The sequence below is a fragment of the Curcuma longa genome, chromosome 11 (assembly GCF_044706935.1).
Source record: "Curcuma longa cultivar G26 ecotype Majalengka, Jawa Barat chromosome 11, ITB_CL_G26_1.1, whole genome shotgun sequence".
Classification (NCBI taxonomy): domain Eukaryota; kingdom Viridiplantae; phylum Streptophyta; class Magnoliopsida; order Zingiberales; family Zingiberaceae; genus Curcuma; species Curcuma longa.
Genome location: NC_133871.1, coordinates 12,103,696 through 12,117,876, shown reverse-complemented (window position 1 = coordinate 12,117,876; position 14,181 = coordinate 12,103,696). Strand labels below are relative to the sequence as shown.

The 14,181-nt window shown below is 35.1% G+C and overlaps 2 protein-coding genes across 8 annotated transcripts; both read right to left on the bottom strand.

Annotated features, from left to right (window-relative positions):
• Positions 1-749: 749 nt before the first annotated feature.
• Positions 750-2,070, bottom strand: LOC141841282 (transcription factor MYB8-like). Its single transcript, XM_074729428.1, has 3 exons — positions 1,803-2,070; positions 1,592-1,721; positions 750-1,507 (listed from the first exon to the last, which is right to left on the bottom strand). Exons 1-3 carry the CDS (start codon positions 1,936-1,938, stop codon positions 856-858), a joined length of 918 nt encoding a protein of 305 aa, XP_074585529.1. The 5' UTR covers positions 1,939-2,070; the 3' UTR covers positions 750-855.
• Positions 2,071-6,412: 4,342 nt separating this feature from the next.
• LOC141840558 (uncharacterized) lies at positions 6,413-11,710 on the bottom strand. 7 transcript variants are annotated; one of them, XM_074728589.1, is made up of 7 exons: positions 11,625-11,710; positions 8,154-8,228; positions 7,776-8,023; positions 7,347-7,434; positions 6,983-7,049; positions 6,853-6,911; positions 6,413-6,768 (listed from the first exon to the last, which is right to left on the bottom strand). In XM_074728589.1, exons 2-6 carry the CDS (start codon positions 8,156-8,158, stop codon positions 6,858-6,860), a joined length of 462 nt encoding a protein of 153 aa, XP_074584690.1. In that variant the 5' UTR covers positions 8,159-8,228; positions 11,625-11,710; the 3' UTR covers positions 6,413-6,768; positions 6,853-6,857. The 7 variants fall into 7 exon arrangements, with proteins under 7 accessions (XP_074584690.1, XP_074584694.1, XP_074584688.1 ...); XM_074728593.1 differs by having other exon boundaries at positions 7,776-8,028; positions 8,154-8,257; positions 11,625-11,690; XM_074728587.1 differs by lacking the exon at positions 11,625-11,710 and adding an exon at positions 11,503-11,544 and having other exon boundaries at positions 7,776-8,028.
• Positions 11,711-14,181: the final 2,471 nt, after the last annotated feature.

The window sequence follows — 14,181 nt, the reverse complement described above, 5'->3', positions numbered from 1 at the left end:
TTACAATCATATATTGAATTTTCACGATCCTCTCAACAACAAGGAAACAACGATAAAGAAATATTAAAAAAATAAGAATAATAAGGTGCTTGAGTTAAAATGTCTTTATGAAAACTCATAATGGAGGATAATCTAACTTACACCCTTTGTAAATCACATTAAAATAGATAATTCAGTTAAACTTGCCCACAAGAGTATCATTATGCACCAACAAATTAACTTAACATTTCATTTCCATTAATTTGAAAGGAGTTACTTTGTAATCAATCTAACATCCTAAGATCAAGTCTCTTTATATTTGCTAGACTCTCTCTCTCTCTCTCTCTCTCTCTCTCTCTCTCTCTCTCTCTCTCTCTCACACACACACACACACACACACACACACACACACACACACACACATGAAGTACAGCTAGATACGTTTTAGTGAAGACAACTTCCTACCATACAAGAATCTAAACTCGGTTCCTCACTGTCAAACTATAAAATGATATCTTTGGTGCAGATAAGACAGCATATACAGCCTCCTTTGATTAATAAGTACATGTGGCAGAGCAAACTAATCCAAGACTCAAGTAAATAATATATATATATATATATATACAGCTAACCTGGCCACATCATTAATTAATCAACAATCAAAGCACCAAACTATGCAAAATGCAACCAGTTTTTCTATTTGATTTCCTTTTTTTTTTCACATACGTAGAGACAAGAAAAGAAATTACACGCCAAAATTTTTAAAAAAAAATAGAGAAGAAAAGACTGAATTCTGAGTTAAATACACATGCTTCAGTCGACAATTAAATTTTCCATAGATTATCATGCAACTGATGATCAATATGAGCTGCCTAATTAATCAAGAGAGTAATTGTTGTTACCAAAAATATTGCACTCGGATTTGGAACTTAGCAAATGCTTGATATCCTCATCATAATTAGTCGTATGCTCTTGTTTAGCCTCTCCTCCTCTTCCTCCTAGAAGTAAACTGCTGTTATCTTCAAGACCACCACCGTAGAGATTATAGTTCTCTATGTTTGTCAATATACTATAATCTCCTTCGAAGCCTCTTCTATCGCAAAACTCATACTGTTCAAACTGCAGATCTCTTCTTCCATAGCTGATGGGAGTGCAACTTCCACCTGATGAGCTGCAACTGGGATCAGAATTACCAAACTTTATCATGAAATTGCTGTTTTCCATCTGATGAGGGTGATAATGGTATGGAACTTGTAGGTGAGCAGTTGTCGTAGTCGTCATAGAAGTTGATGCGAAATTGAGAGCGCTCGTGTCATGAGAGATTATTCCAGGGAGTGCTACTTCTTGGCATGACGACGACGACGACGATGATGAGAAGTAAGGCTGATGATGTGGTGGTGGTGGTGGTTTGATCAAATGGGAGTTGATGGACACAAGACCTAAAAATTTCTTCTTCAGCTTGGTGTTCCAGTAGTTCTTGATATCATTGTCAGTCCTGCCTGGGAGATGGGAGGCAATGATGGACCATCTTCTTGATTCGACAATTCACAACATGATTAATTCAGCAATTAACAAGATTAATTACTAGTTCTTCTACTGATAGACGACATACCTGCTTCCAATAGAAGAGAAGAAGCTGCATATGATTCGATCTTCCTCATCTGAGAACTCTCCATGTTTGATGTCGGGCCGCAGGTAATTGAGCCATCTCAGCCTGCAACTCTTCCCACATCTATTCAGTCCTGCATGAAATATATCCACAATATTACAGAATTATCTATCTATTTTGTAGGAACAAAATAGGAGGAAATTCAGAATTTGACCTGCTTTCTGAGGAAGAGCAATCCAGTTCCCACCAGTACCATACTTGTCTATGAAGTCCTTGAGTTTGGCGTCCTCTTCAGGAGACCAAGGGCCCTTCTTCACGCTGGCCTTGTCACAGCAAGGAGCTCTCCCCATTGGAAGCTTCTTCCTGTTGTTGTCTCAAATACCCAAGTCCAGGATCATAGTGAGTTAGGGATCAGATCGAGGAGACAGACTAGAAGAATGCAAAGGAAGAGATGATGCTGGATCGGAGAAAGAAAAAGGGAAAGAGAAAGAGAGATGTTATAGAGTCGAGTACTCTAACAGCATGGATGTATTTTTCTTCATTAACTCATCTATACGTTCATGGCTGTGGATGAAATACTATAACGATTGTCCTGATAGAAGAAAGAACATATTCTAAGCTGAAATGCAACATAAAAAAAAGGGATGGCTTGTGAAAAAATTAATTAAATAAATGGCAACATTAAAAATGAATGTAATTGTAGCTAGGGAGGGGTGGTCAACTGAGATCAAGTTGGGTGGATACGTCCTGTTGTCTTAATTATTTTATAGACTGTGGACCTTTAGCTAGCTAGCTAGCTAAGCAACTCATAAAAGCCTTTCTCAAGGTTGAGCAATGTTGACAGACAGGGATATTTATTAGTTAAAAAATGTTGTGAAAATGTATTTATTAGTCACAATAAATTAGTGGACTTCATGCTCTCTTCGATGTATATTATATTGTTTTTTTTCTCTTCGTCTTAGGAATTTGGCGTAAATTTACAGTAACCGAACAGTAAAGAATTAAAGTTCATACAGTGGCAAGCTAAGAAATTCAATTGGATGCAAAATAAGTTTAATTAATTTTCAAGTTTTGGCCAATGTATATGAGGAACATTTCAATAACCCTTCTTCTCATCCACCTACGGCTTACCGAGTCATACTGACTTATGACTAGAATAGATAACACCTCAATTTCTGGCCAGCACTAATTATATGGTTTGATAATTTAAAAGGTAGTATGCAAAATTTAGATATATATATATTTAGTAAATTGTCGAAGACAATAATGCCATGCATTAAGTATATAGTATTAACATTATATTGATAGGTGTGAGACTGCCTAGCCCAAGTATATTAAATTAAAGAAGACTTTTTGTCAAGGAGATCGATTAGTTGTTCGTTCAAAAGTTGTTGCCAAAAAACAGCATCGACTAGTTCCAAGTCCAAATCAATCAAAGAATTAATCAAACTCGAAGTTATTGTTCAGTTTCATTTTTCAAAAAGAAAATTAACCTTCCATGACTCCATCCCTTGACTTGTTCGATCAGACATTTTAATGGTAAAAGTCGGAGTTCTAGACGAGCCAATTAATCAACACATAGTATAAACTCTTCTTGAGATATTTCCCAAGCTTAATCACTCAAAAGTCTGATCTATATATCCTTAATTAACAAAAGTAGACAGAATGCCCACATTGCAATCTTGTTTCTTTCTTTTCTTTTTAATCAATTGTGTTAGCAGATATTGTAGCATACAATTAGTCATTTTCCTTTTATCTATATGGTATTTGTGTTATGTTAATTATCGATCATGAATAATTGTGTGAGTAGTGAAAACTGAAAACAAATCCTCATGCATTTCATCTTCAAAATATGTAGGAATCTTTGTGCAAGTTGAACACTGCCAACGATTAGTCAAAACTTGTCGTAATAATACTAAATGAAAATTAACACATGGCCCATGTTAGGAAGCAAACAAATAAGTGTTAGAATTATCATCTTCCTGTTCAAGAAGAGGATCCAATCATTTGTCGACAACCAGTTTTTTTTTCCTGTCGATTGATAATTAAATTAATTTGCAGTTGATTTCTGTACAGAACAAGGGTACGGTGGCCAATAATAAGACACAGTAACATGATTGTTCTTTTTTATCAGTAGAAGACCATGCATGTGGTGCGTAATGCTACTACTTAGCTTGTTCTTATTCATCTTTTTCTGAACAAGTATTAATGGGCAATTACTTGTCTAGTTTTTGACAACAAGTAGGCCAACAAATATTAATTTCAGCCTGCAAAATCTCCTCTTAGTTTTCTATATATTATGGTGTCCATCTTCAGTTAAAATCCTTAACGGAGTCAAGTTCTAGCAATGATAAAACTTCTGTTCCTAATATAAAATTTTCCAAGCTAGCTGATCAAGAAGTCTATCATTTTCAAGAAGTTTTTCTATCACAATCCACAAGATTAAATGACATAAATTGTAGACTCAATCATTCAACGCTCGAGAGGCCAAGTATCTATTGCCCCATCGCAATTGTTAAAGCCTAAACTTTAGACTATTATTTTGATGTATAATCGACGACAACATTGGTCCACCTCCAAATGATTATAGACTCGTGGAACAACTGAACTCTCGTTTTCAAACTCTAACCCTAGTTTTTGGTTGTTCATATGTCATTGTTGAGTGTTTAAGGACTGCCAACTCAGATGCCATTGTAAAAGATTGCAATCAGATTAGGATTGAAGTCTCGAGCCTCAACCATTTCGTTAAAACACATGCATATTAATTCTTTTTTTATGGAGATCCAGCAGCAGCAAACTAATTGACTACGTACGTATTTAGCATTAATAGGAGAGACCAATGTCTCTACGTTTTAATTTCTTTGTTTAAGTATTGCAAACAAATTTGTTTTCGGTGTATATGAAGAACATGATATATAAATAAAGTTAGTCTAATCATATGGTTCCTAGCTCTCTTTTATTATAGTGTCATGGATAACTCCTGGTACGCGCGAATTACACCTCCAAGAGTGACATTCTTAGGGTATACAAGAACAAGAACAGTGATCCGATGGCTTTTCCTAGGTGCATGCTACTGACCTTGTCATGGAATCTTCTATAAATAAAGAAGAAGCATGATGTGGCTCTGCCTCAATTATAAGAAGGGCATGCGGCCACATGCAGCCAAAGCTCATCATGGCGTTACTTGAGTTGACTTCACAAGGAAGAGGGGAAGCCCGAATATATGCTTCTTGTCTGCATGCAAGTGTCAGTGACGCTGCTGCTGATCATGAAATAAAATTGTTTAGTTTTATAGTTAAAATAGTATGGAAGGGACTCAAAGTGACAGTGTTCCAGCATAAGTCTGAAGTCAATCATGAAAGCTAGCAGCAAGATCCGCAGTTTGGTGACTGTTATCATCCAATTCTTTATATATATAAGTCTGAATCTATTTGGGGATAGAACTGGCATACGGACCGATGGAGTTGTCATACGGACCAATCCATGATGAAACGGATCAACTCATTAAAAATCCATTATATAATGGGACGGGACAGTCTGACTCAGCAACTTGACAAGTTAAAAAATTTCCAATCTAATCCAACTCAAAACGGATTGTGAATTAGACAGATCAACTCACGGACCTGTCAAAAAATAAATTAAAATTTTTAAAATTTTAAATTTAGATTACAATTTAAATTGATCAAGTTAAAAATTTTAAACTTAAATTGTGATCTAGACGGATCATGCCCCTAATCCATTAAATTTTTTATTTTAATTTTAAAATTTAAAATAAATAAATAAACTTTCTTAACCCGCGAATCAATTAAGCTTGTCGCATTCAAATTTTCTTGCTTTAACGGAGTTTTCCAATTTTGAACATATATTACTTATCTTGAAGCATAATAAAACAAGCCAATGAGGTAGCAAATTTAGCAGGCTTACTTGAGTAGCTAAGTAAGCTAGAATGTCGATCGATAAGTCAAACATAGTAGTAAAGGGGGCATATTGAACATACTGTCATATCGACATGGATAAATAGGCATATAATTAACGAAAGAACTATATAACTAAATGTATTAGACATAGAAAGATCATGTAGATCAAAAAAGTCGGGCATGCTAGGTCTAAATGAGTTTAATGAGTCACACATGCATGCTGTTATAGCTCAAAGAGATTTAACATGTCAAACTATGATCATATAAACCAAATATAACAAAAGAACCATGTAATTAGATGACTAATTATGTTGAACAAATTAAGAGGTCAAATAAATCAGAAAAACAGATTAAATAAGCCTAAAAAAATAAAAATAAAAACTTACTTAAGCCTTACTACACTTGCCATGCTTGAAATATACTTTAAAACATACAAATTATATATACAATGATAAATATTTTATTATTATTACTTTTTTGTTATACCATGAACTTAATCCGAATGAGAAGTCACACAAGACTAGTATAGAATTCTTATCATAAGCAGCCTCACCTCAATTTCTATGGTGAGAAGATAAACTTAGAAATTCATTCAAAGCTGGAGATTTATTTTTCTTCTTCTTCTATTCATATTCTGAAAGTATTTTCAAAATAAAATTTTATTTTGGAAAAAAAAAAATCCAACAAAAACGGAAACGAACCTTCTGTTAATTTAAAGCAAAACTTTAACTTCGTCATTTGTGATAATGTAAATTACTTGGTATTCTTACAAATGTTCTAACTACTACTATAATGCTTTATTTTTGTGATAATGTTAGTTAACAAACAAATAATTAAATATTTTCTCTATTTCTTCCCTCTCATTCTGTCGAAGAGACAATATACACTTATTATTACAAATCCTGTTGAGTAGAACATAAATAAAGATACAACCATCAAGATTAATAATGGCAAGAATTAATCAAGATTACAAAATAATTTCAAATCTATGAATGGAATTTTACCAACTTTAAAATCTAGAAAAACAAGCTACGTGCTTTGTAGAAATGACACTGCATGAGTATTTTTTTTCACTTGCATCACTCTGATAAACACTATCAATGGTCCAAAACAACTAAGAATTGTGGAATATCTAAACTTTTCTAGGACCTTTTTCCCTAAAAGATAATATATGTTTTTAAAAATAGATATATATAATCTGAGACTAAAGGAACCAATCTGGCATCCAAAAAGAAGAGGCAATGTATTTGAGTCGGACATCTCCTGCAATACAAACATACAACCCATCTTTCAAAATCAAACTCACACCAAGTATTCGGACTAGAATTGAAGTTGATAGGTAAGAACCTTTACTAATCATAAAGTCCTTCATCATGCCAGATATCAACTAAAAAATCGACCATTTCCTGTGAAAGTTCAGTCATGATTAAAAGAACCGATACCGAAGAGAGGGTGCAAATGTAGGAAGTGAACTTACTGCTAAAGGAATCGGTTGTGCAAAGGGTTGACTGGTTGAAAGTAAATCCCCATAACTAGTGCTCCAGCTACATGGAAACATATGCAATGAGTTGACATATTAATTTATTAAGGAAACATTGTAGATAGGGGCCAACAGAATCAAGATGGATTCAAGAAAATATGTACAAATGTCAGTTTACAGTTTTGCACGACAGTAGGGTTTTAGATAGTGAAGCTTGAATATCCAAATAAAAAAAAAAAGGCTCCAAAGGACCAACTTGAAGACCAATTAATGGGCAGTACTAATTAAAAGAAGTATAAAACTTGAAATGGTAAGTCTTGAAATGACGAGTACTAGAAGAGGGAAAATAGACATGACTAACCTTATTGCTGCCTCTCTTGTAGTTTTACAAGAGTTGCGAGACTGATCACCAATCCACTGTCTTCGCATTTCATTCCATGCTATAGCAGCTACCCAAGATCAAGTAGAAAACAAAAATAACATTTAGAGGAATCTCACTATATATAGAAGGTGGATCATTATTGCACTTCAAATACTTTAGTAATTAGACAAAGAATACAAAAGGTAACTGATGACTGTCAAAATTTAAAAGGGTGAAACAAATTAACTTAGCAAAACACGATCCAAATCTAACGGGCAAATGAACATTGTAAATGGAAGACATAAATTTCATGTGTTCTATTTAGGACCATATAAGTAGAAGAGAGGGGCCTTGAAATGAGTACAAACAAATTTGAAAAAGGCTGTTTTAGTTGGAGCATAAGAAACTACAATAGTAAGACATACCAACCTTGGTTGATAAATAAATTGTCATGATTTTTGCTTGCCGACTTGATCTCGTCCTTTACTGGATCGCATACAGAGGCAAGGTTTCTGTCAAGGGAATGAGTTATGCTAACAGTGTGTTCCATTGCCTCTGAGTTTAAGGACCATTCCCCTTTCCTGTGTGATAAATGCTGAGGAATATTGTCCTTCCCAGATGTGGTTGGTGTTCTTTCGATTGAAACTTGAGGTTTAGCTAAGCCTCCAATGCAACAACTGCTCTGTATAAGGTAAAAATGAGAGGTCCAAACGCACAAGAAATAAGCTGAGTAAACAACTTGAAATTAATAGGATTTAAGATTTCAAGTAAATAAACTATGTTTCTTGCAGCACAGATGTTACTTACCCCATGTATGCTGTGCAACAAATGGTTCTTTAAGTGTCCGTTTACCAAACAACAACTGCAGATGCAGAGATTCAACTGTACCAAGTAATACAAGATATAAAACTCTGCATCATGTTAAACCAAGAATTTAGTAGCATCATCACCACTCTTCACAAAATAAATTATCCATAAAATAAAGATGCCAGATATTACTTGCAGAGAGAAAGGTCATTAACTATTATCTAGAATAATATGACAATTTAAAGGATACAAATAATGACCACTATAAAATAAACCAGTTCAATTAAACAAACTTTTTCAGATTTAAGTTACCAATGTATTTTTTTTTCTAATTTTATTATTTTCAATACACCTAGTCTATTTTAGTAGTTTCAGTGAACTAGATTTTTACGGAGCCTCAAAAGAGATCCTCATCCCATTGTCTTAACCGTCCAAACAATGAAACAATATTCCCCATACTCTATTTCTCTCTTGCAAGGTCAATGACAGCAACACAACCTCCGTGAGATCACTAAGGCACATGGATCCATCTTGTGTTGCCTCATGCAGATCAAAACAACTTTGTTCCAAACAGTGGTTCTGCCTTATTTCATTGTTGTTATCTTCTACCTTACCTTATATAGACTCATTATTCCAATTCACATAATCCCCATCTCATTTGTGTGAACTTCTACATTCCTCCCTCGTGGAACCATGATATGCATCAAACAACAGTCAGGCAAATCCACCTGTCAGCACCTCGAGCCACCATCATACTGCTCCTCATGCCCATATTCAATGTTGCAAAATCCTTCCCTTGCTGCACTGTGTTATCTTCTTCTACTTGATCCAGTCACAGCAATCTTGCGACCCACAATGGAATCACACTTCAGGTTGCCCTTTATAATGGCAGACTACTATATTTTAAAAATAGAAAAGAGAAATCATATATATATATATATATATATAGATGAACCGTGGCACAACTTTCAATACAACAAGCATCACAAAATTTCAAGGAGAAAAAAAAAGAGATGCATGGTACCAGATCCACAGTGACAACAATTGCACATTCGCAAGAAAGAAGAGACCTGATGTTAACCTACAAAGTGGAAAAACTATATGGCAACTTCAACAAGAAACTCACTAACACAAACCTGGCAAATTCAATATCACTGGAAACTACTTTTATTCATTTCTTTGCCTACTCTACTTTTTATTTGTAATTAATTTATCTCATACAAATACAACATATTTTACTCTAAAGATTCACCGTATCTTAGGCCATGAAAATCACACTTTACTAAAAAAATTATCCTTGTTCTGCACTAGTGTTCTTGAACTTCATCCTTATTTATCAATAATCTTGAATTGAAAATGATGATATGAAATAATACTACCAACTTTTTAGTGAGAAGATATTGAAATCAAAGGGAGGTCAAGCTTAGATCTAGAAGAGCTAAATTAGACAACCTAAAAAAAGTTCCAAAGAATCAATTGAGAAGCTACTAAATAGGCAAGATAAATAAATATAGGATACACCTACCAACCGTCAAAACTACTGATAAGAACCCATTCATAATTTCTTTTGGTATCATGCCAATCATTCAATTGATTGATTATTCTTTACTCTAACTCTTTCTATCAAAATGGGAGTTTGCTGACTATCTCCTATAGGTACATGTGAATGTCCAGGAAAAAATAGCAATGAATATTATAAAGTGCATGCCAATATATATTGAACACTAAGAGAGTCCACAATAGAGGAAATTTTGAACATACGTGCATAAATTCACAAACCATAAAACTTAACTCTGAATCAAATTATAATTACATTTAGCTATAACATGTCGTGTAATATATAACATATACAAATACATTTAAAATACCATAAACCTTGATACATTAAAAATTATGAAATCAAATCAAACAAAATTTTTGGTTAGATCTTCCTTATAAATTCAAGTTCAGAACGATCACAATTTCAATGCTCACAAGATTTGGAAATTGAGATCATCACCATTACCTTTATCTGATAGTTTGGCAAATAGTTATTATCTTGATGGCAAATAGTTATTATCTTGATCAGCTTCAATGATTTCTTCAAGATCTTAGATACCAAATTGGGGAATCAAGATAATAGGAGATTCCATGATGATGGTGACAGTACATCAAGTCAGATTTTCATTTATTTATTTTTTGACCAAGGCTAACTCATGAATTTCCTTATCTTTAATGTTGACGTTTTATACCATTGTGAGTTTGGTTCTTGCCTACAAGAAATTTAGGGTGGCTTCTCAAATCCACTAATTGGGAATTGTGGTGGTTGATTGACCCTAATGCTCCATAAGGACCTAACACCATTTTTGTTGAACCAAAGGCCATCAGGCTATGGGAAAATTCCTAATCAAGTATGCCTTATATAACTATGTATATACTAGCTGAATGATCCGGATATTTCTCAATGACTAGAGTCAACTTTGCAACATAGTTACCTAATTTCCCAGTGAATGACTTTGAATGGAGAAGATGAGGTTGAACATGTATTCAGCAATTAGGACTGAGGTGATGTGGTGCAGCTGCATCAACATATGAGTATTTTTGTAGTTATTTTTGTGGGAAAAAAAAAAAAGAGAGAGAAGCGGAATTAAAAAGCAAGGGGGAAATGACCAATAAATTCATAGAATCCAAAAACAGTTGCCCCCTTAGATTATTTCATAAAAGTTATTACCTGGGAATTACTTATTTTACCAAATCATATTCATGATAATTTAGGTTGACACTTTTTTCTCTGAGTCTAGAAAATAAATCTCCATCCACCTCTTCCAGAGAAAACCAAACAACACCATGTAGCATTCAAGTTTTTGATTTTATAGAATGTTTTAGTGATACCAATCTTTGAGTGCTCTATTTTATTTTCTTTTATCACCCTATTTGAACTATCTTTTTCTGAACCCAGCAGGAAATTATTGCCAAAGCCTATGCGTGAAACCATAGTTGAACTCTATTCCCTAAAAAACCCTCCTTTTTTAATCATTGGACAAGGATCAACTAATGAAAAGATCGCATTCGCGTCCCCTAACCAGAAGAGACTTCAAAATTAGTGCTCGTTTCCATCTCAACACATCAAGAGGAGCCAAACGTTTCCCCTCTGCCAGTGGCGAACAAGCGTCATAACAATCAAGAAATAAACATGGTATTTAATAGGGCGATCCATGTCGAATAATTCATGTAGAAGACAAATCTGATCCTAGAATCCTTTTTAAAAGGGAACAAACGATCCAGAACCCTAAATAAAAATGCCAAAGATAGAACAAATCAATTCGGACAAGTTAAAATATGCATTCACAAGGGGGAAAACAAGCCCTACAGAGCCAGTAAAGAATCGGATCAACATTTCGAGATTCAGGGCGTCATCAACGTCAAACCAACGATCAAAAAAGGGAAAAGATATGGAAAATTAGAGGATAGAAATAGAGTTTTGAATCGAACCGAGATTGAACAAGCGCGGGTGCGGTGATTCGCTCTCTTTGTTTTTTCTTAACGGAGAAGAAACGAATCGAATCGAAGCTGTGGACCTCCGATCGGTGGGGGAGGAAGCAATTATAATGGCTTTATATTTTGAGAAACTTTCGTTTGACCGCTAGATGTTTTTCCTTTCTCCAATTTTCCCTTATAATTTTACTTATTATTATTTTACTTCCATATTTTATGATACAATCTATCAAAATACCTCTTGCAATTTGTTTTCCTCCCTCGCGCTTGGTTGGATCCTTAGCATTTAGAAAAACATAAGGGCAAAATAATAAAAAGTGAGAACGCATAAAATAAAATAAAATAAAATAATTACTCTTTTATTCGGGAAAAAGTCCGTAGGGTTTGTGGAAAAATCAAGCATAGTTGACGAGCTTTGCCTTTAGGATCATCGCCTTATCTGTTTAGTGGTTCATACCTTATCCAATTTATTTTTCTTTGGTCTTTAAAAAATACTTCTTTTATATTTATCATTTCTCTTTTTTTTTTTTAAGATACTTTTATTTTTACCATATTTGAGATTCATATTTAATACAATATAAATATTTTATTTTTATCAATAATAATCAACTTAAAAAATAAGGGTATTTTGTGAATAAAAATAATATGAGATAGATAGGATAAATAAATAAATAATAAACTTTTTTTTATGATTTCAATAAAAATGTTCCTTTAATCTTCACCCTTTTTCTTTCATAAATTAGATCATCTCGGATCAAATAAGGAGTTCAAGCGAGATTTATTGAAAAAAAAAATCATACATTGATCTTGAGCATCACACACGATTGGTTTCATAGACATCAATAGAATGGTAAAGCAAGAAATCGAAATAGACCCCCATGTGGAAGGGTATGATCACACGACTTTATCGGGATTCAATCCTCATTTACTGTGATAATTCTACCATATGATGACCGATTCAATTATGCCCTTGGACTTATTGGGTGCAAGTGAGAGAAGGATCAATAAGTTTTGATTTATTTCTTTATAGATGATCATGAAATCGATCGTATGGAGTCATTAGATGGTGAATTTCACTTTTTGGCGAAGAAAAAAAGGATCAATAGGACGTTTGATTGGGCATGCATCTGTTGGGCCGTCTGGGTTTTTTGTTGTGTGGGTCGTAGAGTCTGTTAGGCTTTGCTCGGCATGTGCCTAAAGCTGGCCAGCCCGTTGGCCGATTTGTGAATTTGTAAAAGTGCCATGCACCATCATTAATCTACGAGTAAAATATGATATTCTTTGGCCATTTTGTAGTATAACCTTCTATCCTTTCTATAACAGTGATCATATTCACAGACATGACTCCTCGGACACCAAATTAAGATAGTAGAGCAAGTGAAGGAACACAATTATATGTATATACAGAGATGTTCTGCTGGGCGTCGTTTCGTGGGCGTCGCATGGGCGACAGCTGACGTGGAATCCACGTCGCGTCCAGCGCTTGTGCGTGGCCAGGAAAAGGAAACACGTGAAACCGAGCCTCGCTTCTCATTCAAACCCTATTCCTCTCCTGCCGATCCTCTCCTCCGCGATTCCTCTCCTCCGCGCGGCTTCCTCCGCTTCTCTTCGCCACCGCAAACCGAGCCTCGCTTCTTCCTCCAAACCCTAACCCTAGATTCCTCTCCTCCGCCTCTCTTCGCCACCGCAAACCGAGCGGAGCAACTCGAGCCACCACATCTTCGCAATCTCGCGCGCGTCTAGTCTCTTCTCCCCCTCGCCACTGCAGCCTCGCTCGCGTGCTTCCCGCCACCCCTGTGGTCTCTTCTCCCTGCTCGCCTCAAGACCCTTTCTCCCTACTCGCCTCAAGACACTGCCGCGCCGCCTGCACTGCTCGCCACCGCGCCCCTGCTCGCCGGCGCCAACCTCTGCTCGTCGCCAGGAAACACCTTAAACAGAAGTGAGCAAATATGGTGCTGAAGCTCGTGTTGCAATTTTTTGTATTTTGTTACCTTACTATTCTAAATAGAGATTATGGAAGTGCCAATATGGTGCTGAAGCTTGTATTTTTTGTATTTTGTTGCCTTACTATTCTAAATAGCGATTATTTATTGATATAAGAGCCTTTAGATATTGAAAATTGATTAAATTTACCTAGAAGACAAATTTATTGCTTTGCTTTTAAGGAGATGCAAGCCGACGACATGATCATCTTGACAAGAGGTATCAGATAATCTAAATTGGGAATGGAAATGTTATGTTTCATGATTAACTTGGAATTAGATGAAATATTGTTGATAACAATAAGAAAAAATCTTTGATATCAAATGGAGTTTGTGGGTTTTGTTACTGTTGTTGCTGTGACTGCAAATGAAACATTTGAGGACTCAATTGCATTTGCCGGTTCATGTTTTTCGAGGGCAGAGTTTCGCTGATCTCTCCGGTGGCAAGTTTTAGATGCTGGACTTCAGCACTCAGTGCCTCTTAACATCTGTTAACTTCTTTGAAGCTCCTAGGATGATCTATGTAAATATAGATCGTGACCCTTTCTTCGACCTTGAGAAATTTGTGTTCA

Coding starts and splice junctions, on each gene's coding strand:
- LOC141840558 (XM_074728587.1), bottom strand. CDS start 11,529: ATGTTGATCCGATTCTTTACTGGCTCT. Junction 8,229..11,502: donor TCCGATTCTTTACTGGCTCT/GTAGGGCTTGTT, acceptor TACTTGGTACAG/TTGAATCTCTGCATCTGCAG. Junction 7,435..7,775: donor CAATTTATTTATCAACCAAG/GTTGGTATGTCT, acceptor GATCTTGGGTAG/CTGCTATAGCATGGAATGAA.
- LOC141841282 (XM_074729428.1), bottom strand. CDS start 1,938: ATGGGGAGAGCTCCTTGCTGTGACAAGGCCAGCGTGAAGAAGGGCCCT. Junction 1,722..1,802: donor TGCTCTTCCTCAGAAAGCAG/GTCAAATTCTGA, acceptor TATTTCATGCAG/GACTGAATAGATGTGGGAAG. Junction 1,508..1,591: donor TTCTCTTCTATTGGAAGCAG/GTATGTCGTCTA, acceptor CGAATCAAGAAG/ATGGTCCATCATTGCCTCCC.